Source organism: Phacochoerus africanus, chromosome 1 (assembly GCF_016906955.1).
Source record: "Phacochoerus africanus isolate WHEZ1 chromosome 1, ROS_Pafr_v1, whole genome shotgun sequence".
NCBI lineage: Eukaryota > Metazoa > Chordata > Mammalia > Artiodactyla > Suidae > Phacochoerus > Phacochoerus africanus.
This window is the reverse complement of record NC_062544.1, coordinates 108668126-108695422: the sequence shown is the minus strand read 5'-3', so window position 1 is coordinate 108695422 and position 27297 is coordinate 108668126. Positions and strand designations below refer to the sequence as shown.

Here is a 27297-nt window from a genome sequence, read left to right as displayed (position 1 = left end):
TTTGCCATGGGTGCAGCCCTAAAAAGACAAAAAAAAAAAAAAAAGTGTCAGGACACCTGGTTCTAACGTCAAGTCTTGTCAACGATTAACCTTATGACTTGGGAAAAGTTGCCTCATCTCCCTGGGCCTCAGTTTTCCAGTCTTTCCTGTAGGAGCTTAGACTGGGCAAAAGAACCACCAGCCCTAATGTCTTAGGAGCTGACTTACATCAGAGCTGACTTGTAGGCCTTCTGGAGACCCCTCTGCTAGTGGAAGAGCCCAGACAGGTTCATGTCCAGTCTCCATGAGGAAAGGGGCTGGAATGGTTCTTGGCACATAGCAGGTGTTTCATAAATACCTGTAGAATAAACAAATGGATAATCCAGGTCAACACCAAGTCCTTCTAGAAGAGGGTACAAGCTTATAGAAGTTAGGTAACTTCTCCAGGTCCCCCTGCAAGAAGGTGTCAAGGGCAAGAAGTTCTAGAACCCAGGTCTCCTGGCTCCAAATCTGATGCAAATCAGACAGAGGAGGAGAAAGAGGAGGGAAGCACAGTCCTGGTGATTGCATGTGTGGACTGAGAAAACTGGAAAGGAGAAAAAAAAGAAAGTGTAGATTGCCAGATGGGACACAGCTTTCTGTGTCCTACAGGGTGTGGAAGACTTGGTCTGGGTTCTCTACCTCATGCCAGGGCCCAGGGTCTTCACTGCACAGAACATATTCATCAGTCAGTCTCTGCTGGTCCCTTTAAACCTGTGTCCAGGAGGAAATAGAGGGTGTGTGGGTGAGTTTTGGGAATGCAACCCCACTCCTGGAAACTTGCAAGGAAATAACCAAAAAATGATGGAGAACTGATTGTGATACAATGAAAGAAGCAGAGTGTAAAGAAGTGTGTATGTACAGTGTGATTACATTCTTAGGAAAAAAGCCTGGAAGGAAGTAGTTACACCAGTTATCTGGCCTCCTGTGTATCTCCGCAGAGCCTTCCTTTGTGAAGGATGGTTTGCTGGCAGCAGTAAGGATCATGACAAGGACTTTGTATTGTCTTCCACATTCTTGCATATGAACCACATTGCTCCATGATACCTCACCTCGGTTTGTTTGGTTTTCTCTAAATAGTAAAACTAAATTTGTGATAGAATACAGTAGAAAATTAAAGTATGTTTTATAGACATGCACCTCACAAACTTTCACAAGATGAAAATTTTTCTTCAGTTATCGCACTTAAAAAATAATCTGCATTTTTCATTTCTCTCCTGAGTACAGCCCAAGCCAAGGGCACCACTGAGAGCTTTGATGGTCTGTCTTTGCTGAGGAGAGATGGAAATGCAGCTCAGTAGTAGGACCATGAGGCCATACCAGCTCACCTCAGAGTGTGAGCATCTTTAAATAATAAATCTGGAACATTTTGAAAAAGCAAATTAAAACTGACCCATGAGCATAGAGAGTATAACTTTCTTTAAGTTTTAAATGAAATGCAAATATTCCCTGCTCTCAATGACAGAAGATCAAAGCGTTCTGGGGGAAATGTGCTATTTCTGCAGATGTGTACAGATGCCTGCCTACTACATTTGGCTGGGACAATAAAAACAGTCTCCAGAAATGAGTTTATAAACTTTCTAAGTCCAGAAATCACATGGAGTTCAAGTCTGGCTGATTTTTTTGTTTTGGGGTTGCCCACTTGGCCATGTTCAATGTCACACACTGCTTGGAGTCATGAGGAGGCTTCTCAACACTTGACAATGTGTGGTCCAGCTGCGAGCTGGGCTAGGATGGTATGTGTGCAGGCACGTACTGGATTCCTTCAAACAGATGCCTTTTCTTTCATCAGTGATCTGGTGGTGGGAATAGCAGGCCATTTCAAACAAGGATGTTTGACTAAAACATTGTTTAACATGAAAACATCTCGCAAATATTTGGTGAGAGGTCTCGGGACATGATGGAGGATGCTGAGGTGTTGAGATGAAGCTGCTGAGTGTGAAGGGCTCAGGGCATCTCCTCAACCCAGACAGACACTTGACTCTGGTGCATGCCAACCACAGAGGAGAGGCCAAGAGCTATCAGCACAGAGAGTGAAGTTGTAATATGCTGCTGTTCTGATTGGAAGTCTGCGTTAACTCTGGAGACCCCGGGCAACCAAGACACTGTCTCCGGAGGACTCAGACTATTGGGCTAGTCTATCCTCACTGCCAACCATCTTGCTGATAAGTCTCTCTGGAGTTGGGCCTTCAAGGCATAGACCCAGGATCTCGGTCACTGTTGGCATCTGGGTTCTTGCTCACGGCTGCATTTTTCATTTCCTCAGACCAAGCTTCCCAAAGGGCCCAAATTCCTGCCTGGAAACTGACTGGGGAGGAGAGGGAGGTGCAAAGACATGGAAGAACTTGAGCCAGAGATCTCACTGGGCTCCCAGTTGCCTTCTAGCTTTTTGGAAGCAATGTCATTCAGGTAAGGTTGGGCAAAGCTTGGTTCAGATCCTCACTCCACTGCTTATTAAAGGTGACTTGAGACTTAGCTTCCCTGAGACTCACGGTCCTTTTTTCCAATATAGGAACAGCAGCATCTCATGGTTGGCTGGAGGTCCCAATGAAATAATGTCTGTAGATTACTCAGCACAGTGTCCAGCTTCAAACAGATTCCTCAGTTAAGAATTGTTATTACTTTGATTATTTGAGTTGAGCCCAAGAAGATCAATGAAATTTCCAACAGCAGATTGTCTGGCCCAAACTGCCAGGCTGTCGTCTGTGTAACCAGGTTGTTCTTGGGAGATGTTTGGGTTGTTTGCAAGCTCTGCTACTACACACAGTGCTTCAGCCACCATCCCAGTGCTCTGGGCCTTGGACCCTCATGAGGACACCTGGGGAAGCTCCCAGAAGTGAGGCTGCCGCATTAAAAACTGCAAGAAAGTGTTCTCAATGACACTAGAATACATTTTTAAAAATCATTTGCAAGTGAGCACCTGCCCATGTGCACGCATGCGCACATACACACACGCGCATGCACTCATGCACACTTCCTTTCAGCCAAGGAACCTACCAGACCGGTTTTATGTAACTTAAACATCATGCCCAATTACATGTGAGAAGTGAAGAGAACACCCCAGTGGGCTTCTGAGGATTACAGCTGTCCTTGTGAGCTGGTGTCATAAACCAAGACTGGGCCGGAGTGTGCCAGGCCAGGAAACCAGAGCCGGATCTTCCGGGGAGCCTAGCAGGTCTCCTGCCTTTCATCCCTGCTGAGAGATGGAGAAGAATTGCCCAACTGCCCTGGAAGTTGCTGATAATCTTATCAGGCACTTCAGCCCTGGGCTGTCAGGAGCAAGTTCTCAACTTGTCACAACAAAGAAGACATTTTCCAAATTGTGAACATTGCGTGGGTCATCTTACAGGAGCCCACCACAACGCAACACAACCAAACCCTTGAAATAACATCTTCCAGCCTCCCTGGTCTCTGCCTCTGCAGGAATACAACTCAAGTTCCAGGAAGGTGTGTCCCACTGGCACCTTGAGACTCCAGATAAGCATCTTCTGCTCCTTCCCCCTGGTCACTGGAGATTGGAAACAGCCCAAATGCCCATCATTAGAAGACTGGCTAAATGAATGATGGCACATCCAAACAATGGAATCCTCCACAGGCTTTTTTTTTTTTTCTTCTTCTTCTTTGGCCACCCCATGGCACATGGAGTTCCTGGGCCAGGGATCAGATCATCTGAGCTGCAGTTGTGAGCTATAGCAATGCCGGATCCTTTAACCCACTGTGTCAGGCTGTGTATTGAAGCCTCGTCCTGATGCTGCAAAGACGCCGCTGATCCTGTTGTGCCACTGAAGGAACGCCCACATCCATTTAAAGAAGGGGTTGGCTCTCCATGTACAGACATGGAGTGACCCTCAGGTTATATTCTAGAGAGGAAAACAGAAGATTCAGAACAATGAGGACGATCTGCTATCCTTTGGCAAGATGAAATGAAATAAAATAGGGTACCTTATAGGTTTATGTTTACATATTTTACTTTGTGCTTCATATATTGTCTAAATGTAACATATAATTTTCAGCTTTATTAAGGTATAATATATGTACTATAAAATTCACCACTCTCAGTTGCACTATTTGATGAGTCCTATCAGGTATGTGATACTTTTTTGTTTATTTTTGTTTTTATGGCCATACCTTTGGCATATGGAAGTTCCCAGGCTAGCGGTCAAATCAGAGCTGCCACAGCAATGCCAGATCCTTAACCCACTGAGCTAGGCCAGGGATCAAACCTGCATCCTTACAGACACTATGTTAGGTTCTTAACCCTGCTAAGCCATAATGGGAACTGCACGTGAAATATTTTAATCACCCTGCAAAGTTCCTCCAGACCGTTTTGCAGACAATCCCTGCCCCTTGGCCCCTGGCAACCATTGATTGGCCTTCTGTCATTATAGTTTTGCCTGAAAAATATAGTTTCAAATGTAAAGTCAGGTTCGAGTATAGCAATGATTCTATCTTCAAAACAGTGTGCAGTTGCTTCCCTAAGAATTTGCCTATGTCAAAGGGATAGAGTAGAGGTTTTAAGTCACTAGGAATGAGGGAACTAATGACCAAAACTGGCTTCTCCACCTGGGGCAACTTCTCTTGAAGAACAGTTTGCTCCATTTCCCACCCCTCTATCCACTTTTAGGGCCTGACACTGAGCCAGCCTAGAGAATTCGAGAGCAGGGTGGATATTCAGTGTGGGTGTTTGGAATAAGAAAACACTGTCTGTCTGTGTTGGTGATGTTGTGGGGTACAAACTGAAACACATCTCTTTGACCTCTGCTCCTCCCTAGCTGGGTTTGGGGCAGACACTTGGGCCCAGGCTGCCCAGTAGCCTGTGACCTTGACGGTGGAGCTCTCGGAGTAGCTGCAGCAAGCACATGGGGTTTGGCATCAAGTGGTCCCGAGTTGAATCTCAACTGTGCATCTTCCCTGCTGTGAATGTGAGAAGTTTACCCAAAGGAAATGTAGGTACTACCTGGCACGTGGCAGATACTGAACAAATGGGGGCTGGTTAGTTATTACCATCGTTCCTAGATGCCACCTCCCATCAGCCTGCAGCCTTGGCCGGCCCCACACAGGCTACCATTTCTGGACCCCTGGGTTTTAAGGCCAGGCTTTCCCCCAAATTGCTCCCCAATTTCTGGTTTTCTTCTGAAGACTCTTCTTGTTCTTGCTCTGCCCATAGGTCCAGGTAACATGACCCCATAGCATCACCTTCTCACTGACCCCTTCATCCACCTCCCTCCCTGTCCTCTTTCAGCAACTGGGCATTAAAGTTTTGCTGTAAATGCAATGTTTTGAGACATCCTTATTGATGTACACTTCCAAAGGCTGTCCACTTGACACAACAACTTCCGTAACGGTCACTCAGGTCAGAAGGGAAAGCTCAGGGTCCTATATAATACTTTGTATTTGTTCAAACCCTTTCCATTGAGCAACTTGGCAGGTCCTGTCTTCTACCCCATCTACTTATAAGTTGTGAATTAATTTTTTCTGCTGCCTAACAAATTGCCACAAACTGAGTGGCTTCAAATAATACCCACTAATGAGCTCACAATTCTGTAGGGCAGATGTCCAGGTGTGGGGCGAGGGTGGAGTCTGTGCTCAACCTTACCAGGCTAACATCAAGATGCCAACCAGGCTGTGTTCTCATCTCAAGCTTGGTGTTCTCTTCTGAGCTCATATGGTTGTAGCAGAATTTACTTCCTTGTGGCTACAAGTCCAAGGGCCCCCTTTCCTCACTGGCAGACAGCCAAGGCTGCTCTCAGCAATTAGAGGCCAGTCACGTTCCTTGCCAGGCAGCCCTTTCCGTCTTCAAAACCAGCTAGAGACTCTCCCTCTTGTCAAATCCCTTTCCCACTCCCAATCTCTTTCTCTAGGAAAAGCCTCGTCTATTTTAAGGGCTCAACTAATTAGGTCAGACCCACTGGAATAAAGTCCACCAGGCGATAAACATAAGTGACACCTCATGGTATTCAGAGTCCCTCCCACACTCAGGGGGAGGAGAATAGACAGGAGCTTGGGCACTGGGGTCCTTAGAATTCTGCCTTTTTCAGGTGTCAGAGGCTCAGGGCCCTTGTCTCATCAGTGGGGATGGTAATGATGGGGCTGTCACTAGCCGCAGGCCTGCACTATGCCCAGCCCCATTGTCTCTGTTTTGCACAGAGGTATTGTTTCAGTGCTTATAGAAGCCCCGCATAGTCTGTATTTTCAGCCAAATACTACTCATGAGAAACCTGGATTTAGAGAGGTAAAGTGCTTGTCCGAAGTGGCCCAGTTGAGTGGGGGCCCAGAGAATGACTGAAGTGACTAGACTCATAGGGCAGGGGGTATTTCTCACATCAGGGTGATGATGGAGGGCAAGGCTGTGGTGGCCCCCAGAACAGGTCTCAGTCTAAGTAGAACCTGCTCTCCTCCTCCCTGTCACTGCTTCCTCGTGAGTGGACTTTCAAAGCGCAGGCTGAACATTTTAATAATGAAGCGTTTCCCAGCACTCCCCCACTCCTGACTAAACATTATCCTTTAAGGGATGATGAAGAATAAGGTAGAAATAGGCTGATCTTACTGGGAAATGTCCATTTTTAAACTAAGCTCATTTTTTAACTGACTCATGGCTTATGTTCAGACAAGTCAGAAAGTTTTCTTTTCAGTTGCTTCTAATTGCCAGAGAATGCAGCCCAATCAGAACGTTCCTTGCAGTAGCTGTGCTCACTGGTCCCCTGCAGGAATCCATCGTTCAGTCTGGAGCAGAGATGGAAAGTGAAGGTCCTTGAGTCTAGTGCCCAGTGGCTGAACAACTTTCTCACTTTTCAGGGAAATGCTGCTGCTTTTCTTTCATAGCCTTTCACTGCCTTTCAAATTTTCTCAATATTGACATCATTTTTTGTTTGTTTAAAGGGGAATTTTCCCCCTTCTCGCAAAGCAGTTATATAGATGGATGGACAGGTGGATGGATGGATGGATGGATGGATGGATGGATGGATAGATGAATTTGAGTCTGTGCAGTTTTGCCCACTTTTTGGCTGTTTTTCAAATCCATAATCAGCAGTTAATTCGCAAGTTTAAAAGTTTCATGCTGCGTGAAATAAGCGAGACATCAAAGGACAAACCCTATATGATTCCTCATGTATAAGGTTTCTAGAGAGCCAGATTCATAGAGACAGAAATAGAATGGTGGTTGCCAGGGGCTGTGTAGGGAGGTGGGGAGTTAGGGTTTAATGGGTGGAGTTTCGGAGTTCCCATCTCGGCACAGCAGAAATGAATCCGACTAGGAACCATGAGGTTGCAGGTTCGATCCCTGGCCTTGCTCAGTGGGTTAAGGATCTGGCATTGCTATGGCTCTGTCCTAGGCCAGCAGCTACAACCCTGATTTGATCCCTAGCCTGGGAACCTCCTTATGCTGCGAGTGCAGCCCTAAAAAGACAAAAAGAATAATGGGTGGAGTTTCAGTTGGGGAAGATGAAAAAGTTCTGAAGATGGATAATGAGGTTTCCTCTTACCCCTTCCTAATTAATACTTCTCTCCAGAGGTTCACTTATATAAGCATAGATGGGTTTTCTTTTCTTTGAACTTGATATAAATGGAATCATACAACATGTAACCTTTTGTATGTAGATTCTTTCTTTTTCTGTTTATGGCCACAGCCAGAGCAACTTAGGGTCTGAGCTGCATCTTAGAACTCCACTGAGAGCTCCACTGTAGCTCTCGGAACTCCAAATCCTTAACCCACTGAGCAAGGCCAAGGATTGAATCCACATCCTCATGGATATTAGTCGGGTTCTTAACCTGCAGAGACGCACAGGAACTCTTGCATATAGATTCTTAATTAACCATCTCCCTGCTAACTTTTTATCAGAAGAACTTGAACAACTTAACTCTGATGGCAAGGTTAGACTGTTAGCAAAGGACTCTAGGGCTAAATGCTAAAGAAATGGGAATTTCAGTAACTTCTGAACTTCTGGCAGGTGGGGACAGGGAAGGCCCTCCACTCTGGGCTTGTCCCTGAGCGCACAGGTAGATGGGTTTTTAGCCCTGCTGCTTTGATTCTTCCCATCTATCCTTGTGCTCCTCGGTGGCCTTCATGGCCATCATGATTCACACCTCAAGGTCTGACTAAGTGAATCTTTTTAACATTTCATGAAATATTAATATGATTTCACTGGCCCTCTGGCATTTTAGCATATCATCATGAATTATTTGCAGTGGTCATAAACTCAGTTATATTGTTGTTGAGTTGTGCAAATTCTCATGCGCCAAGTGTTACCATGCAGCTTTCTCTATGTCTGTGGGCCTCTTTGAGATCATCTCTCCAGCCAGTGCAGTTCCATTCCACCTGGAGTTAAAATCAGGGTCTCGGGGTGGCAAGAAACCTTAAAATAGCCACAGTTCCAGAACGGTTCATGCATAGATGTGTTTATTTTCTCCAGGCTGTGGCCCAGACAGGACCCAGAGAATAGTTAGGTGTCTACATACATCTCTAATACACGATGTGTCTTTGATCATAAAAGGGAAAGATAGAATAGAAGCGTTTGGATGGCTCCCTGCAAACCCATTACCACTTTAGAAACATAATTCAAGGCACAGGCCCTGCAGACTGTTGATCACTAGTGTCTCCTTTGGAGAGTCATTCAGTTACTTTAGAAAATAACTAGCTTGCCTCGTTGCATGTATTTTCTCTCCTAAGGAGTTTGGGAATTAAGAGTAGGGAGTGCATGGATGGACCAACGGTCCCCCGTTTTGATCAACTATTCCAGCAAGTCAGATTGACTAAGAATGTACATAGCTCCTTTTAACATTGGTCTTTGAACTTTATTATCCTCTGCGATTGTTCTAAGAGCTATAGAAATAGAAAGCTATTTTAAAGGGAACTGTGGGCCTCTTTCCCTGAGAGGGTAAGAACATGCCTTCAATTGGGAGGTGCACATGCCATTTGGGGCTTGGGAACGGGGTAGTCCCCTGCCTTGTCACCCCATCTTCCTCAGAATTTCCAACAATAGTCCAAAGCGTTAGCACAAGTTCATGTGCCTGACACACAGTGAAGCCAAACAAATGGAAACATCAGAGTTTGGGGCAGAGAAAGTTTTGTTGCAGGCCACACAAGGAGCCTGGTGGCTCATACCCCCAAAACCCCAAACTCCCTGAACCAAAATTGTAAAGCATTTTTAAAGGCAAGGTGAGAGAGGACCAGAGTTGGTTGTTGCAAACTTCTTGGTGTAGAAATCTTTTCTTCTTGTAGCTGTCCACAGAGGTGAGGTCACAGTGTACCTGTAAACCTCCAACATAACACGTTCTACTTCAGGGAAGAGCTAAAGCAGAGGATATGGGGGAAGGCTCTGTAGAGTCCTGCTGGGTTACAAAAGCATTCCCCCAGCTTGGCCCGACCCCGATACGCAGCTTCTTTGTGGGGATGCCTTTGGGCAGCCATCACCCCACTTCCCTTTATTCTGAGAAAGAGAATGAAGAAAGATTTGCCCTGCAACCGCAAGAGGTTGCTTTTCCCAAGTCAGCCCTGGGGAGTTAGGGGAGAAGAGTGGGGAGGGGACAAGGTTGCGGGAAAGCATTGGCATGCCCTCTCAGTTAGGTCTGTTTGATTCCAAAACCCATTTCAAAGCGTGTCTTTACAGCTCAGATATGTGGAAGGGCACATGGGAGTCTTTCCAGGAGGAGGTGTTTCCTGCTAAGCCAGCCAGAGGCCTGGGTTGAGATTCTCACATTCCAAGGAGAGGGAAAGGAAATTCTGTAGAGAGGGGCTCCGAGGAACTCTCCTAAATGTAGGTGTGATTTTGCCCATGTGTCTTGCTGACAGTGGCCTTGAGAAGTGAGCCCTTAGGCTGGAGCTTCTGGAGGACACTTTGCCTCCAACACCTGGCACTAGTCCTTTGTACCCCAGTGCTTTGTTCCAGAATCATGGCTCATTTTCTTTTGCCACCACCCCGGCCACATTTCTTCCATGCCCACAACCCCAGCCAAACCTCACCAAGCTGCAGAGCCATCAGGTGTCCTTTTTTTTTTTTTTTTCCCGTCTTTTTGCCTTTTCTAGGGCCTCTCCCATGGCATATCGAGGTTCCCAGGCTAGGGGTCTAATGGGAACTGTAGCCACCAGCCTACACCAGAGCCACAGCAACGTAGGATCCAAGCCACATCTGCGACCTACACTACAGCTCACGGCAATGCCGGATCCTTAACCCACTGAGCAAGGCCAGGGATCAAACCTGCAACCTCATGGTTCCTAGTCAGATTCGTTAACCACTGTGCCACGACGGGAACTCCCAGGGGTTTTTTTTTAGGTCCTTGCCGGGAGGCAGGAAATGGTGCCAAAAGAACATGCAAAAGAAGAACCGAGTTCCTAGCATTTTGAATTCCAGAGAACTCTAAGTCTTAGGTTTAAAGTCAAACCACACTTTCAAATTATTGTGGATATGTGTAAATGCAGTGTGCCAGTGCAACTATTTTAAACAAATGCCTTTCCCTTTTGATATCCTGGAGATTCCCAGCCACTGCTGGGAAATGTTTTATTCCATTTCAATTGACGGGTGTGAGAGCGGGCCATTGTCAGCACTAGGCTCCTGGCGGTGGTATGTGGAATTGCCTGGGCAGGGCTGTTCTGCTGACTTGCCATTTTTCATGTGCTGGGCTCTAGTGTCAGCCTTCTGGGGTGCAAAACCTGGCCCTGCCTCTTATTAATCATATACACCTGGGCAAGTTGCTTGACTCCTCTGAGCCTAGGTTTCATCATCTTTAAGATGGGGATTAACATTAGAACCTGCTTTGTAGGGTGGCTGTGGGCATTTATAAATTCTTAATAAATGCAAGCATGGAGGCTGCACATATGAAGTAGTGAGTGTTGTTGTTAAGGTTGGCCTGGTATCTAGACTGCAAAGGCTTCTCATCTAAGAGAGGCTGATTAGTTTCTGAAACAGAAACTTGCCTTGTGGTTCTTGTTTATGTGAATGTGGGAAATTAACTATTCCTTGGCAGGCAGATTGTCTTCCTGCCACCGGTGAGACTTTCGCATTGATTTACCAGTCTGTGAACAGACCTGTTCAAGTCCATGCCAAAGAGTTTTAGGGTGTCAACACCAGTTGTCCCTCCATGGCCTGCAGACTTCGTTGCCCTGGGTCCACTGGTTTAATAACACTGAGTTTGGTGTTGTGAAGGTCTGGCACCCCCTCTTCACAGCAGGCCCCATGAAGATGCGTTATGTTGGTGGTGATGCCCAGCCCCTTGGTGTCAGCCAACAACTCCACATACTTCGTAACAATGACAGAACTTCCTCCCCTTCGGCAGGCTGATTCCACCAGCTTGGGCAACTTCCAGGAGGACAACTCAGTAAAGTACTCACTGTGGATTGAGCAGGGCAGTGGTGCTGAGGTCGAACCAGAATCTCCCAGCTGCCTCTTGAGCTCACCAAACAGGGGCGTGAAATCATGTCTCTGAGCCTCAAAAGGGGTACTGAGTCACATGAGTCATGACATATAGAAGGACCTTAACAGCTGGTGAGCAGGGCCAGGGCAGGGGAGGCGTGCAGAATTTAAGGAGGCACTCACACTTGCACAACCCTGAGCGTTGAAGTTTGCCCCTACGCACCTTACCCACCTCACCCTTGTCCAGCCCAACCAGCCAGGACTCTGGGCTTTAGACTGAGAGCTGAGCTGCTGCTACAGTTGTTTCCCTAACACCTAACACCCTTCAACGACGTCCCAGCACTAGCAGCAGTTGTTGTAATGTGCTATCATTACTAATATCAACAGTAATAACAACTAAGATCTTTTTGCTTTTTATTTTTATTCTTTGGCTGCAACATGCAGCAGCTTAATATGGGATCTCAGTTCCCAGATTAGGGATTGAACCTAGGCCGGAGCGGTGAAAGTGCCGAGATCTCACCACTAGACCACCGGGGAGCTCCCAATAGCAGCTGAGACTGATTGCCTGCCTGGCAACATTCTAAGCACTTCATAGGTACTAACTCATTTAGTCCTGACAACAATTCCATTATTTATACCATTTTCGGATAAGAAAAGTGAGGCACAGAGAAGCAAAGGAATTTGCCCAATGCGACATAGCTGGTAAGTGGTACCAAGCCAGGAACTGAACCCAGGCAGTCAGATCTAGACTCCAGGCTCTTAACCATGACACAAAGCTGCTAAGATATGCTGTTCCCATGGAGCCCAAACTCCATGCCAACAACCAAGCCCCATCCTGGCCTGGACCCTGCCTCCGTCTCCAGCCTCCTCTCTCCACATTTTCCTAGTCCTCTGACCAAATCAAACTTTCTGGAGTGGCTCGAAGAAAGCCATCTTCTTTACACCTGTGACTTTGCATCTGCTGTTCCCTCCACCTATCCATCCTGATACCTGTTTCTCTATAGGCAAACTCCTTTTCATTTTTCTGACCCATCTTAGTCATGCCTCCTCTGCGAAGTCTTCCTTGACCACCTCAGACAGTTACTAGCTGACCTCAGCATCTTCAAACTACCTTGACCTTCCTTAGTGCCCTCTAATTGCTGACTACCTGTGGGGTCTGATGGGGCAGGCAGACAGGTAAACATACCTTCAACTTACATCAGCTTACATGGATTTAGCAATTGCCTCCCTCAGGGGGTAGAGCTGGGAGAAATCAGGTAAATGTTGTGAGTGTCCCCATAGGGTAGATGTGAGGTAGAAAGGTGAATCACTGTCCCTTGGCTGGTGACACTTCTTAGGCTCTCATGATAGGAGTGTCCACAATTTAACAAACTGGATTTTGTGAATGTGGCCCCTAAAATCAAATCAGTGCTTTTGGTGCTCAGCTTGAGAAGTTTGCTCCCTGGGGGAGCAAACACTGCCACAGCCCCATGGACTTGTTGAGAGAGCAATGTGGGTATGCAGTGTGACGTCTTCCAGAGAGAGGACTGGGCTGTTTTTACCAGAAGTGATTCCCTCCGGGCTTGCTTTGGAATCTGACTCCCACGCAGGCTGTGACAGATCAGCCATGCTGATTCACAATTGCACTGCTTGGTTCCTACGTCTGAGCGCTCACCATCCTGGGCATGGGTCCCATTGGTCTTCCTGTATATTTCCTGGTGCCCAGACTGTGCCCGGTCCCCAGCTGGGGGCTGTGCTGTCCATCTTCATTGGACAGTGAGAGAGAATGAGAGCAGAGTGTCCCCGGAAACTACACCCAGATTCCAGGTAGCAGATTCTGACCCATCTAAGAAACCATAAATCACATTTGTCAGTCTTTTAACCATATTGGACACATCTGGGAATAGATCACTTCTTGGTGTTCAGGTGGTGAATTCACTTACAAAGAAATAGGATGGCAGGGAGAAGAAATAACAGGGGTGTTTGTATAATATCCTATGATATGTGATTAATGAATAGTGAATAATGAATGGTGATTAAAACAATTGGAAATTCCCGCCCAAGAAGCCACCGGTGAGGCAGAAACTAGCCAAGGCATCCTAATAAGGAGAGGTCAGAAGGCAGGAGAGCTGGAAATGAGAGCTGTGACTCATGAGCCCATGTGTGACACCTACAAGCTCTCCTTAATGCTCTGATCCCCGCAGCCCACAAGCTGCTTCCGTGAGGGTCGCCTTGGATTTCTTCAGCCTTGAGATCACGAAATCACGCTGGAATCTGGGGCTTTGTCTGGGTTTCTATGAACTTGGGTAATAGATCTTCCAAAATACCAGACCAATGAAATATCAAGTTCCTGGGGAGACAAAAGAAAGAGCTGTTGAGGAAGAAAACATCTATCCATTTTCTTTAAATTACGGTACATTTATCAAGCACTCAGCTGTGCTGGCCTGACTCAGGGTGATGCTGGTGGCGGGAAGCTGAGATTTATTTTGCGGTGTTGGAATTTCCAGTTTCAAGGGATGATTAATGGTGGTGCACGGAAAAGAGGGAAACTGTGCAAGCAAGATGTCTTTCTCAAACTCTAAGCCCTTGTGATGACACCAGTTATAAGTTATTTTACTCAAGCAGTGAGGACATCTCGCTGCTACTATTATTACAGTGAAATAATGCCTTTCAAGGGGTAGAATTGATGGGGGCTGGATCAGGGGGATTTAGATTTCAAGTGTACACATGGTGGAATCATTATCTTCTCATTCTTTTTTTTAATTATTATTTTTTTGTCTTTTTAGGGCCGCACCCACAGCATATAGAAGTTCCCAGGCTAGGGGTCAAATCGGAGCCATAGTCACAGCCATGCGGGATCCAAGCTGCGTCTGCGACCTATGCCACAACTCATGGCAACACCGGATCTTTAACCCGCTAAGCAAGGCCAGGGATCAAACCTGTGTCATCATGGATACTAGTTGGGTTTGTTAATCATTGAGCCACGACGGCAACTCTCTATCTTCTCATTCTCACTGTCCCCCTCCAGCTAATGTATTTATTATGAGGATGGGGGGGGCAGTTAAAAATGACAATCCTGGAGTTCCCGTCGTGGCACAGTGGTTAACGAATCTGACTAGGAACCATGAGGTTGCAGGTTCGATCCCTGGCCTTGCTCACTGGGTTAAAGATCCGGCATTGCCATGAGCTGTGGTGTAGGTAGCAGACACGGCTCAGGTCCTGCGTTGCTGTGGCTCTGGCGTAGGCTGGTGGCTACAGCTCCGATTAGACCCCTGGCCTGGAAACCTCCATATGCCGCAGGAGCGGCCCTAGAAAAGGCAAAAAGACAAAAAAAAAATAAATAAATAAATAAAAAAAAATAAAAATGACAGTCCTATGGGTGATGTGGCTTTGGCTGTGACCCTAAGGGACATCATGTAATATAAATGAACTCGTACTACAAATGTAGGTAAGCCTTGGCTTTGCTACCCATCTATCTTTAGCTTTAGTGTTTTCTGGGCTCTGAGCTGGAAGCCAGATGGGGACTCTCTGGTCTGGGGCATTGAAAAAGAGATACGAACTGTGGCCTGACTGTAGATCATGCTCAGTTGGTGATCTCAAAGTCAGAGCAAAGAAATACAGTAAGATGTTAAAAGTACATCCCAAGTGAGTTATTCAACCCTCATCAGGATTCATCTGCTTTGTTTCCAAAAGGAGTTTGGATGAAAATCTGGGTTATTTAGATCCAAAATTAAAAATATGCAAACAACAGAGGTACCATTAGTGATTCATGAAGGAAGATTGGCCTCAGTCATTAGAGTTGGGACATTTGACTTTCCATCTGAAAAAAATAAATAAAAGGGAATCCTACCTCCCACCATAGGGAAAGAGAAATGCTCCAATATAGATTCCCAGGTCCCACATGGAGCCCACTGTTACTTAGAACTTCAGCATTTTAAAAGGCTCCAGACCATTTAGAAACCCCTGAACTCTAGACTATTAACACCCAGGGGGCAGGGACTCTGGCTGTTTTTGTCATTCAGTTATTTGCACCAAGGATGATCCCTGGAATGTAGTATGAACCCAGGAAATACTTGAATGAATAGATGATGTCAAAGACTCTGAAAGAAAAAAAAAATTTCTAAAAGAGATTATACATGTTTCTTTGGCTGTCTTTGATAATGGACTAGACTGTTATATACACGCAGAATTACTGGGGGTACCGACCTGGCAGGAGAGAAGAACTGGAGAAATCTTAGTGAGATCAGCCTTTTCTTCTCAAAATCGAATTTAAAGTGATTTGTAATTATTAAACAGACCTTAGGTGAAACTAGGCCCACCCCAAAATATTATTAAACCGTATTTTAGCTTTGGTCATGATTACTCTTTTTTTCATTTATTAAGTGCCTTTTTGGTGTAAAACACAATCTTTCCGGCACAAGGTTTTTTTCTGTGTTTTTTTTTTTTTATTTATTAAAGCATAGCTTACACATAATAAACCTCACTAGTTTTAAGTGCACAGTTTGATGGATTGTGGCAATTCTGTACAACCTATAACCACCACCATGATCAAGATACAGAATGGTTTTCTCATCCTACATAGTCTCCTCTGACCCCTTTATATTCTGTTCCCTCCCCTCCCCTTCAGCCTCAGGGAACGACTAATCTGCTTAGGGTCTAATGATCAGTTAAAATAATAATACGAATCAAAATTGTAGAGACAGGAATTTTAAAATAGTTTTGTCAAAGAGGAGAAATGACAAGTAAGAAAGAAATTGGTAATCTAGCCAGCCAGGCTGTAGCCCTGGGATGGATTGCAGCTTCACCTGACAGTGAATTAGGCCCCCTGGAGACCCAGAGATGGAGGCCATGGGAGAGCATGCAGAGCCTTCAGAGACTGGGTGCTCCAAGAATTTTTTACAAATAACATGGTAAGACCATTTTTAGGAATACAAAAAAAAAAAAAATGCAAGGGTTGGCAGATACAGCTCAGACATAAACTGGGTTTCTGAACATACATCTGGATGCCTTGCTCAGTGGGTTAAGGATCAAGCATTGCCATGAACTGTGGTATAGGTCACAGACACATCTCACATCCTGAGTTCCTGTGGCTGTGGTGTAGGCTGGCAGCTGCAGCTCTGATTCACCCCCAGCTTGGGAACTTCCTTATGCCACAGATGCGGCCCTAAAAAGATAAAAAAAGAGAAAGAAGCCCAGATTCCCTGGTTCCCACTGAGATTTCTTAGCCCAAACTGAAATAAGTCTATGAGAACTAAATGCAGCAAGACAAGAATTTGGAGATGTTGTATGACGTTGTCAGGAGGCTCATAAACCCTGCCTCTACGTGGGCACCAGGCACTGCATGGGTCCAGAGGTTACCACTGAAAAAGACAGGGAAATTCATGTTCTGATGGTGGGAGGTAGAAACAAATACAATGGTACTCTGAGAGAGGAGAGTGGGGATGAATGGAAAGCAGGTGCAGGACGGCTGGGGTAGGGGTGGGAGGAGCATTTTAGGTGGCTGGTCAGGGAAAGGCTGCTCTGAGGAGGTGATCTTTGAGCTAAAGCCCAAGTAACAAAAAGGAACTAGCTCTTGGCAGAGAAAGAGCGTTTTAGGAAGTAAGACCAACCCATGCAGAAAGGCCCTGAGGTGGAAAGAGATTGATGTGTTCAAAAAAGGAGGCAAAAGTGGCCAGAGTACAGAGACCATGCTGGAGAGGGGTACAAGCTGAGGTTAGAGAGATAAGAGGTCCTGCTCCAAAAAGGCAAACCTGAGCCTTCTGAAAACAAAATCATAAAGCTTGCTGTGCTGGTGTCCTTGTGCTCTGAGAAATGTGTCACCGCTGGGCTGGAGTTGGGAATACTTACATTTGCAAAATCCCTTCATACTTCCTGGGATACTGATCATAAACCCTGCACTGGCAAGGAAGTTAGAGCTATTCTAGCCCAAGCCCTGCACTTTACCAATGAAGGAAGAAAGGCCCAAAGAGGGTAAAATTCTTCTCAGAAAACCTGCAGGAAATATTTGCAGTTCATTATCACAGATTAAGAGATCAATTTCCACTCTCTGTAAAGAGCTGCTGGCTGACAGGCCAGAGCAGAGTGAACAAAGGAGAGAGAAGTATAAGAGGTTGACAAAAATCCAAACATTTGATCACACACCGGGGCTAAGCTGTGGGAACACAGGCACACCCATGCACTGAGTGGGAGGAGAAATGAGAAGGCTAGCAGTTTTGGTAAAATGAAAGCGTGTGGTTGGTCAAAAACTGAAAAGAATTCAAATGCCTAAATAAATAAATTGCAGTCTCTCTAGACTTTGGAATACTACTCAGCAATAAAAAGGAACAAACTACTGATCCATGCAGTAATGGAGATAACTCTCACACTCGCTGGGCAAAAGCAGCCAGGTATAACAGGGAGCAAGTACACAGTTTTGCAGGAAGGTCTAGGTCAGCCAAAACTAATTGATGGTTTTCTGGGACAGGGGAGGAGACTGACTGCAAAGGACACCGAGGGAACATTTTTACATCTTTGATTGTGGTTGTGGCCACATGTGTGTGCACTTATGTGCTCTTAAATAGTATGTAAATTATATCTCAATAGAGTTGATTTTAAAAATAAATTTTACAAGGGAGGGGAATGGGCTGGGATTTGGGGGTTAATAGATGCAAACTATTACATTTAGAATGGACAGACAGTAAGATCCCACTGTATAGCACAGGGAGCTGCATGTATCCAATCTCCTGGGATAGATCATGATGGAAAATAATATATTAAAGAATGTGTATAATACGTATGACTATTTGTCACTTTGCTGTACAGCAGAAATTGGCATAATACGGAGTTCCTGTTGTAGCTCAGTGGGTTAAAAACCTGACGTAGTCTCTGTGAAGACACAACTTCAATTCCAGGCCTCGCTCAGTGGGTTAAGGATCCAATCTTGCTACAAGCTGTGATGTAGGTTGCAGATGTGGCTTGGATCTGGTGTTGGTGTGGCTGTGGCTTGGGCCAGCAGCTGCAGCTGATTCGACCCCTAGCTTGGGAACTTCCATATGCCACAGGTGTGGTCGAAAGGAAGGAAAGAAGGAAAAAGGAAAGAAATTGGCACAACATGGTAAATCAACTATACTTTAATAAAAATATTTTTAAAGGAAGGGAAAAAGCAAAGCCTTTGATGTTATGCACTGGCCAAACACTTACTGATCACCTTCATGTACAAGGTGCCATAACAGGTGCTGACCAGCTATTTGTGCAGATCACCGTGGGCAGAGGCACCAACTCCAGCCTTTCTCTGCAAGCCTCATGATTCCCTTCTCCAGACGACCACCCCACCCCCAGTTCTTCTGTTCCCAGCCCATCAGCCACCTAGAGACAGCCACCCTGGTTCTTCCAATCAGAACCCAAGTCAGAGAAGGGACAGTGGCTACTAAGGGGAAAAGTGGCTCTTCCTTTTGATCTGAGAGGACCTAAAAACCCAGAAAGCAAAAGGAATGGAAAGAAGATGGGGTTATTTGTGAATCAGAGCCCCATCCTGACCAGTGTGTACCCACCCCTCTGTTTAGTAACCAACTCCCATCTCTCTTGCTTGATACCGTTTGTTCAGATAATTTTTGCTGAATCCCAGTCTGAAGTATTAGCATTGTTTGGTTCTACCTTTCCAAGTTCATTGACACAATATGTTTATATCTAGTTTCTGTAAGTTTTCCCAACCTCCCCTACTGCATATACATGTGCACTGGGCATATGAAACGCCCGGGACAGGGGATAATGGCTCTTTGCAGATAAACATGTCTCTCTATAGAACGATGGTTTTGGTGTGTGGACTTTCATCTCCAGTCATATGGGGAAGAGCTGTGGCAATTTCTGTGATCCCTATTTAATATTGCACAGGTGGGACATCTGAAAACATGCTGCTCCAGACACCTAGGATGTGGTATAGTGTTTTCTAATTTTTAGAAAAATTAATAAGCCAAACAAGAGATGAATGTCAATGCCCAGCTCACAGTGGCCAGGTTCCTGTCCACTGGTAAGGACGGCTCTGTCATTTTGCATCATCCCCCTTGCCAGACCAGGGGAGAAGGAACAGAGGAGTCAAGGAAGTCATCCTCCTGGGCCAGCTGAGGGGACAGCAGGTTGGCAGGCCTCAATCATCCTGTTCACTCCATTTTTTTTTTCCTTCCCTCAGAAGCTTATGAGATTGCCCTGCCGCATGGAAGCGGCATTACAGTTTTCATAAAGCCCGGGACCCCGACTCTGCCCATGAAGCTCTGTCATATCATCAGTTCTAGAAGAAAGGAAACCACGTTGTCCATCAAAAGTGGAGATAAAATCATCTTTTATTTTAGCTGCCAGGATCCAGAGAATCACTTTGTCATCGAGATCCAGAAGAACATAGGTAAGTACGTGCTTGTAGAAGCTTTGGCCGCCCTGCCTCTCTTTTCCATGCTAAGCCAGCCTCTGTTGCTGGAGAGGTAAGACCTGTTTTGAAACTTGGCCCTCTCTTTAGCTCTTATGTGGCTAGTCATGGTTCTAAGTGTTTTCTTTACATAGTTTCAATTGTTTAATCCTCAAAGCATCCCTAGGAGAAGTTCACAAAGAGAGAACATTGCCTGAGATGGCACAGCTAGTATGTAACAGGATCCCAGGGGCTCTGGATCAGAGTCTCTGCCTATAGCCACTATGCCACATGCTTTCATAACGCAGCTGAGCATCCTGAGGTCTGTGATGCTCTGTTTGATGTGCTAAAAACATCTGGCTGAGCAGGAGCAAAAGTCAGGGGAGAAAGAGGAAAAAGAATGGCAAGGTTGAGGAGATAAGAGTGGGGAAATGGGTCCACAAGGCACAGTAGGAAAAACAGCACTTTGCCGGCCAAGGGACCTAGTCTGGCTTTAAGATCCAGGACTGCTGATCATGTGACCTGATCATATGGCTTCATATGAGTTAGTTAGCTTTGTGACCTAGTTTTCTAGTCTATAAAATAAGAGTCATTATACCAACCATTTGGGGTGTTTTGAGGGAGAAATAAAATAATGGATTGAGAGTGTGTGACACACAAGAATTCAACAAACTACAGATATTTGGTATTATTATTCATAATTTGAGCTTTGGATAGGAGATTGACACAAGAAATAATAATCAGGCAGAAAGAATTAGATATACTTTCCCAATCATTTTTTGTTTGTTTGTTTGTTTTTGTTTTTGTCTTTTTGCCGTTTCTTGGGCCGCTCCCGCGGCATATGGAGGTTTCCAGGCTAGGGGTCGAATCGGAGCTGTAGCTGCTGGCCCACGCCAGAGCCACAGCAACGCGGGATCCAAGCCGCATCTGCGACCTACACCACAGCTCACGGCAACGCCAGATCGTTAACCCACTGAGCAAAGGCAGGGATCGAACCCGCAACCTCGTGGTTCGTAGTCGGATTCGTTAACCACTGCGCCACGACGGGAACTCCTTTCCCAATCATTTTAAGGAGTGCGGGCCCACTAGGGACTAATGGATATATTGACAACAATGAGAATGCCATTTTGATCTACTCAAAGCCATACTCAGAATATTTCTTCACGTTTAACTCAAAATAAATGAACTGGGAATAGATCATGAAGGAAGAAAAAAGATAAACTTTTTTAGGTTTAGGTAAAGCAGAAGGAATTTGTAAAAATAAAAGGAGAAATTGAAGTACTTAAAAGCAGTTTTAAAAACTGAAAACTAAAAGCCAAGACCTAGTTCTCTAGGTAAAGACCAGTTAAATAGACAAGTCTCTGACTAGTCTCCTGGAAAAAAGAAAGAAATGACAAATATACAATATTGATTAAGTGTGGATTTAATGACATATACAAAGGTGATCGCTAAAATTTTAAGAGACTCTGGTAATAAATGTGGAAGGTTGAATGATAGGATGATTTCCAGGGAAATTTTAACAGGCCAGATTGACTCAAAGAAAGGGAGGAAGGCTGAATAAATAAATAACCAAAGAGGAGGTTGGAAAAAATGTCCAAGATGATGGAGAGCAGGGTTTGGCTTGGAGATGGTTTCATAGAGGAGTTCTATAAAACCCCAAGTAGCAGATAATTTCCATGATATTTAAACCATTCTAGAGGGAGACTGACAAACCTTTTCTGTAAAAGGACAGCGAGTCAATATCTCAGGCATTATGTGCCAGATGGTCTCTGTCACAACTCAGCTCTGCTGTCGTAGCACAAAATCAACCATAGACAATAGATAAACAAACGGGCAATGGATATCCCACATATTTATTTACAAGAACAGGTGTTTGGGTGGATTTGGCCATTAGCTATAGTTTGCCAAACCCCATTCTAGAGCATTGAAAGAGGTGACATGTCACAGTTCATTTTATAAGTCTCCTATAAGCCTGACGTCAAAATTTTCCACTGCATGAAAAAGAAAACCTTAGGTCAATCCCTTATGAATATACATGCCAAAAAAAAAAAATCCTAAGTAAAATACAAATCACATCCAAAAATTGCATTAAAAGACTAAGAGCAGGAGGACTTGTTGAAGGCTCGGGGGGGGGGGGGGGGGGCAGTTCACAATTAGCAGGCCAGTTAATGTACTGCCTTGTGTGATGAGGCAAGAGGAAAAGAAGCTGCATTTGATCACCTTAATAGATTTTAAATGCTTTTAGCTAAACAGTCTTAGTGAACCAGAAATAGAGGGATGTTTTCTTAATCCCATAAAGTGTATCTGTCAAAAACTGATAGCAATTAACCGATAATACACACTACCACATATAAAATAGATAAGCAACAAGGACCTACTGTATATATAACACAGGGAACTATATTCAATATCTCATAATAAACCGTAATGGAAAAGAATCTGAAAAAGAGTGCGTGTGTGTGTGTGTGTGTAATTGAATCACTTTGCTGAACACTTGAAACTAACGCAACATTGTAAATCAACTAAGATAAAAAATTTTTTCAAAAAAAAATTTTTTTCAAATATAAATTTTTTTTAAAACTAATAGCAAATATATTTAACAGAAGCATTATCAGTAAAACAGGGAACAACATAAGGATTCTCCTTATGTGTGCTATTGGTCACCATTATTCAGAAGTTCGAGGTAAATATTTAGAGATAATAAATACATTGAATGTAATGAAGCAAAATAAACAATTTTACTGACAAACAAGAGAGATGATTAAATAAATGGAGAGATTACTGTGTTCGTTGATGAAAATCTCAGGGTTTTTGTTTTTGTGTTTGTCTTTTTAGGGCCGCACCTGCGGCGTATGAAGTTCCCAGGCTAGGGGCTGAATCACAGCTGCAGCTGCTTGCCTACGCCACAGCCACAGCAACACCAGACCCAAGCTGCATCTGCAACCTATGCTGCAGCTTGTGGCAATGCAGTATCTGTAATCCACTGAGTGAGGCTAGGGATCGAACCCGAATTCTAGTGGATACTAGTTGGGTTCTTAACATGCTGAGCTACAGCAGGAACTCCAAAATGTCCGTATTTTAAAGTGTCATTCCCTCCCTTCCCCAAATTAATTTATCAGTTTAAGTCCATTACAGTTAAAAATCTCAGTGAAGCTTTTACAGAGCTGAGGAGAGTTAGTTGTTGTTGTTGACTGCACCCACAGCATGTGGAAGTTCCTGGGCTGGGGATCAGGCCCAAACCACAGCAGTGACAATACCAGATCCTTAACCTGCTGAGCTACCAGGGAACTCTGAGGAGGCTATTGATATACTTAAGAATTCAACGGAATGGTGTGCTGCTATTTTTAAAAAATGGGTAAATCTATGTATCTGATATGGAGAAATACCCCAGATCATTTTGTTCCATTGAAAACAATGCACCTTTTAGTAAAATTAATTTATACAGTTTGATTCCATTTTATTAAATACACGTCATCACACAGAGCCTAAAGTCAGGAGGGATAAACACCAAAATGCTATACTTGTATTATTTCTACAGTGAGTAGGGGAGGAGCAAAGGCAACATTCATTTTCTACTTTTTGTCCTTCTGGTACTGTCATTTTTTTTTTTTTTTAGAAGCTTGCCTTAATTTTATAATGAGTTGTGCCAAGAAAATGACTGCTATGTTGAAAAAGGAAAAGGGCACCACAGCCTCACCTCACCAGTTAAGTCTGGGATACCACACACAGTTTACTGTATAATAAGAACCCATGCTCACAATTTTTGAAAATGATATGAAAATAAAATTTTTAGATTATGAATCTAGACATGAATCTAGACACTGGAATCAAGTTCAGTGTTCTACTTGCCCCTTGTTTTAAAAACCTTTCCTGAGTAAATGTTCTGAAAGCTTCAAAGGTTGGCCCCTTGTTTTTTCTGTTGTTGTTGTGTTTTGGTTTGGTTTGTTTTGTTTGGCCATGCCCTTGGCATGTGGAAGTTCCTGGGCCAGGGACGAACCCATGCCACAGCAGTGACAACACTGGGTCCTTCACCACTAGGCTGCTAGGGAAACCTGTAGTCATCCTTTCTTTTCTTTCTTTTTTTTTTTTTTTTTTTTTTTTTGCTTTTTAGGGCCGTACCTACAGCACATGGAGGTTCCCAGCCTCGGGGTCCTTTCTTGAATGGCCCTGTTAAAACTAATGAAAGTAGAAGTCTGTGCTGTGGAAAATGAGGTGTGAATCACATCAGAAATATCACTTTTCCATCCTCTGGACAGGAATCATTTTAGTTATTTAACATTTTTGCACTGGACAGGGAATAGAAGACCTGGAGGCATGCCTGTCACTTTGACTACTCTTACTTGTGTGCCCATTCCAAAAACAGAGCTCTTAGTAACAAAAAGTTTCATGCACCCCAACACCCCCAAAGGTTACATGGCTGGTGGCTGACCCATGGCTGGGAGATGGGGCTTTTTGACTCCAGGTTCTTGGTATGAAATTAAATCAGAATTGCTCGGGTGGCCCAGGCGTGTGTATTCTTTAAACGTCCTCCAGGTGAGTCTGCTGCCGAACCAGGGTTATGAACCACTGCTGTAATATGGTTAAGTGATCTCACAGAACACAGAGCCCAGCAGAAGCCACTCCTGGGCATATGGGAGGTGTCGTTGAAAAGTTATGAAAGAAGTGGCTTAACAGAAACAGTCAAGTTTCCATGAGCTCCTAAAAATAGGTACTGTCGTCACCTACACACAATATCTAATTTTAGCTGCATTCATCACCTTGTTATCTAACCTTTTTTTATTGGTTAAGCAGCATTAGTGCACTGGCAAGAACATAGGTTGATCCAACACAGCCTGGGCTTTCATCCTGGGATCATGTGCACTGCAAGTACCACACAATGTGTACAGACTCCAGGGCTGCTTTGTAAAATGAGAGGTTTGGCATAATGACCTCAGAGGTCCTAGACAGCGCTGAGATTCTCTCATAATTCCATTTTCCTTTGGAAGTAGTTTTAAATACTCCACTGGAGCAGCAAGAGATGTGTAGATTATTACAGTGGCCAGAGTCCATCACACCTTTCAAATTTCCTGTGCTTGAGACAACCAAAGCCTCATTGTTAGGCTGCCTGCTTTCTTCCTCCCTGCCCTCCCTCCTTCCCTTCCTTCCTTCTTTCCTCCCTTCCTTCCTTCTCCTGACCTAGCTGAAATATCTTCATATTGGTTGAAAATTCTCAAGGTACCTACTCTCAATAGAGATGTGCAAATCTCAGGTACGTGGTGGAGTTAGAGGGCTGCTTAGCCTTGTTGGAGGAAGGGAGCATTGGTGGTTGATCCTCTTGGTCTTATTCCCTGAAAATGCTATTGACTAACCCAGACCTTTCTAAATCAGTCTGACTTCTCTTTTGGATCTCCAGGCCAGACCTGGGACATTCTCTCTTCCACCTCCTGAATGTTCAAAGAGTCATGTCCTGTCCACCTGAAGTTCCTGAGTCCACCAAGGTCCCCCTGCTGCCAGAAGTCTTCTTGATAGGCTTCCTGCTTTCTATTACTTCTGCCTGCTTTTCTTCGTACCTCCCTGACGGTAGCACTTCTCTCTTTTTAAAAAAGCTTAGGAAATAAAGTACATCAAAGGATGTCATTAGTTGTTCACCTTTGGGGGTGGGGGGAAGCATTCAATTTCAGTGGCAATAAAATGCCAGCATTAAAGCCAGGAGGCAGGAAGATGACTGTGCCTCCGGGTTCCAGCCAAAAGTGGCTGTACATTCAAAGGGTACTCAGTCTGTTGGTGAGTGTGTTGATGGGAAAACCAGTTTTAAAAGGTAGAGCTTGGTGCAGCGCCCTAAACATTGTGAAATCAGAACTCTCTCAAGAAGGAGCAAGCAGAATATCCCAAAGCACAGACCCCACTGCAAAGGGCCTCCCCCTGGCTTCCAGTAGGGTCTAGGCAGAAGCCCGCCCACTGGCTTCCACTCACATAATCTGAAAAACACAGTGCGATTTTTTTCCCTGTTTTCCAAAAGTAGAGTGTTCCTATGACATTTTTCACAAGCTGAAATGGCATAAATCGAAGAAGCCATTACCTTAGGACACGTCTTGCTAACGGATTCACACAGTAATTCAAAATAAAGCATAGTTGCTCACACAGTTCAAAGCTGTGGTGGCTTGATGCTGAGTGTGGTTCCCGGGGAAGGTTGGCAGTGACGCTCTCACGACTTGGGTTGTTCGCTGCCTTTGTGACAGCTCCCTGCAAAACAAATGCTGAATGCTCTGTTCACTTTTTACCTTTCTTCATAAAAATGAGAATTCTCTTCGGACTTATTTTGGTTAGTGGAAACAGGTGCAAGAAACAGGTCTACAAAGAACTTTCAAAAAGCGGGGAAGACCTGGGGTTAGGCGGTGACTTGGGTATGGTTCCCTGGAAGCAGAGCCTGACACAGAAATTCTTGTTTTTAAGTCATTTATCAAAGAGGTGCCCTAGGGAGAAACCCCTGGAGAAATGAGCAAACAGCAAAGCAAACATGTGGTTTTTGCTGTGCAGGAGCCTCAGGCTGACCTGAGCTCGAGTGGCAATGCCAGGCTGTGTCTCATGAAGCAGGGAGGTTAGGCTTTTCACTCCCCGGTTGGGCAGTGATTGGCTGTGGGCTCCACTCCCTGCTGGGATGGCAATGTAGGACAGCGAAACCTCTAGGGCTTTTCTGTCCCAAGGCAGCTCCCTCCAGCCAAGGCATTACCCCATTGGCAGCCAACATTCTTGCAGCCAGATGAGTGCACCCCTCCCAAAGAGTTTGTTGATACAGGGGCTGAGGAGGGGCAGTGAGTGGCCTGGTAGTGATTGTGACCAGATTTTGTCATCACTGTGTTTCAGACTGCATGGCAGGCCCATGTCCTTTTGGGGAAGTGCAGCTTCAGCCCTCAACATCAGTGTTGCCCAGCCTCAACAGGACCTTCATCTGGGACGTCAGAGCTCACAAGAGCATTGGCCTAGAGCTGCAGTTTTCCCATCCACGCCTGAGGCAGATTGGCCCTAGAGAGAGCTGCCCTGATGGAGTCTCTCACAGCATCAGCGGCCGAATCGACACCTCGCTGGTCAGGATTGGAACCTTCTGCCGCAACGGCACTGTGTCCCGGATCAAGATGCAAGAGGGAGTGAAAATGGCCTTGCACCTGCCATGGTTCCACGACAGAAACATCTCCGGCTTCAGCATCGCAAACCGGTCGTCTATAAAACGTAAGCACCTCACACTCTCCCACTGTTGGCTGAGGTTGAAACCTACAAAATCACCTTGTTCTTGGCCTGACATGGTCAGATATCAGCAGTTGTATGATTCCATCTGAATACCTTAAAGAAGGCCCACTCTTCTGCAGGATGTGGGCCAGTCCTAGCATGAACCCACCCTTTACTATCAAACCAGATGGTAATGCTCTCCTCTGTCCTTTGTGAGCCTTGTCTTCAAGAAATGAAGTGGGACTGGCTCTGCAGACCTGCCCCTTGATGACTCTGTTTCTTATGTGTTTGTCCTGTCTTCTCTTTCACATTTTCTAGAATTATAATGGTGGTGGGCTAAAGCTGGCTCACAGCAGCTCGCGAGTGCCAGTTGTTAAG

The 27297-nt window shown here is 45.0% G+C and overlaps 1 protein-coding gene across 1 annotated transcript in view; it reads left to right on the top strand.

Moving 5' to 3' along the window:
* Positions 1–27297, top strand: part of CDCP1 (CUB domain containing protein 1) — a 59328-nt gene that overhangs the window by 6944 nt on the left and 25087 nt on the right. The window contains exons 2-3 of the mRNA XM_047771829.1: positions 19507–19716; positions 26560–26922. Coding sequence (XP_047627785.1) covers positions 19507–19716; positions 26560–26922 — 573 coding nt within the window. The remainder of the gene's footprint in view (positions 1–19506; positions 19717–26559; positions 26923–27297) is intronic.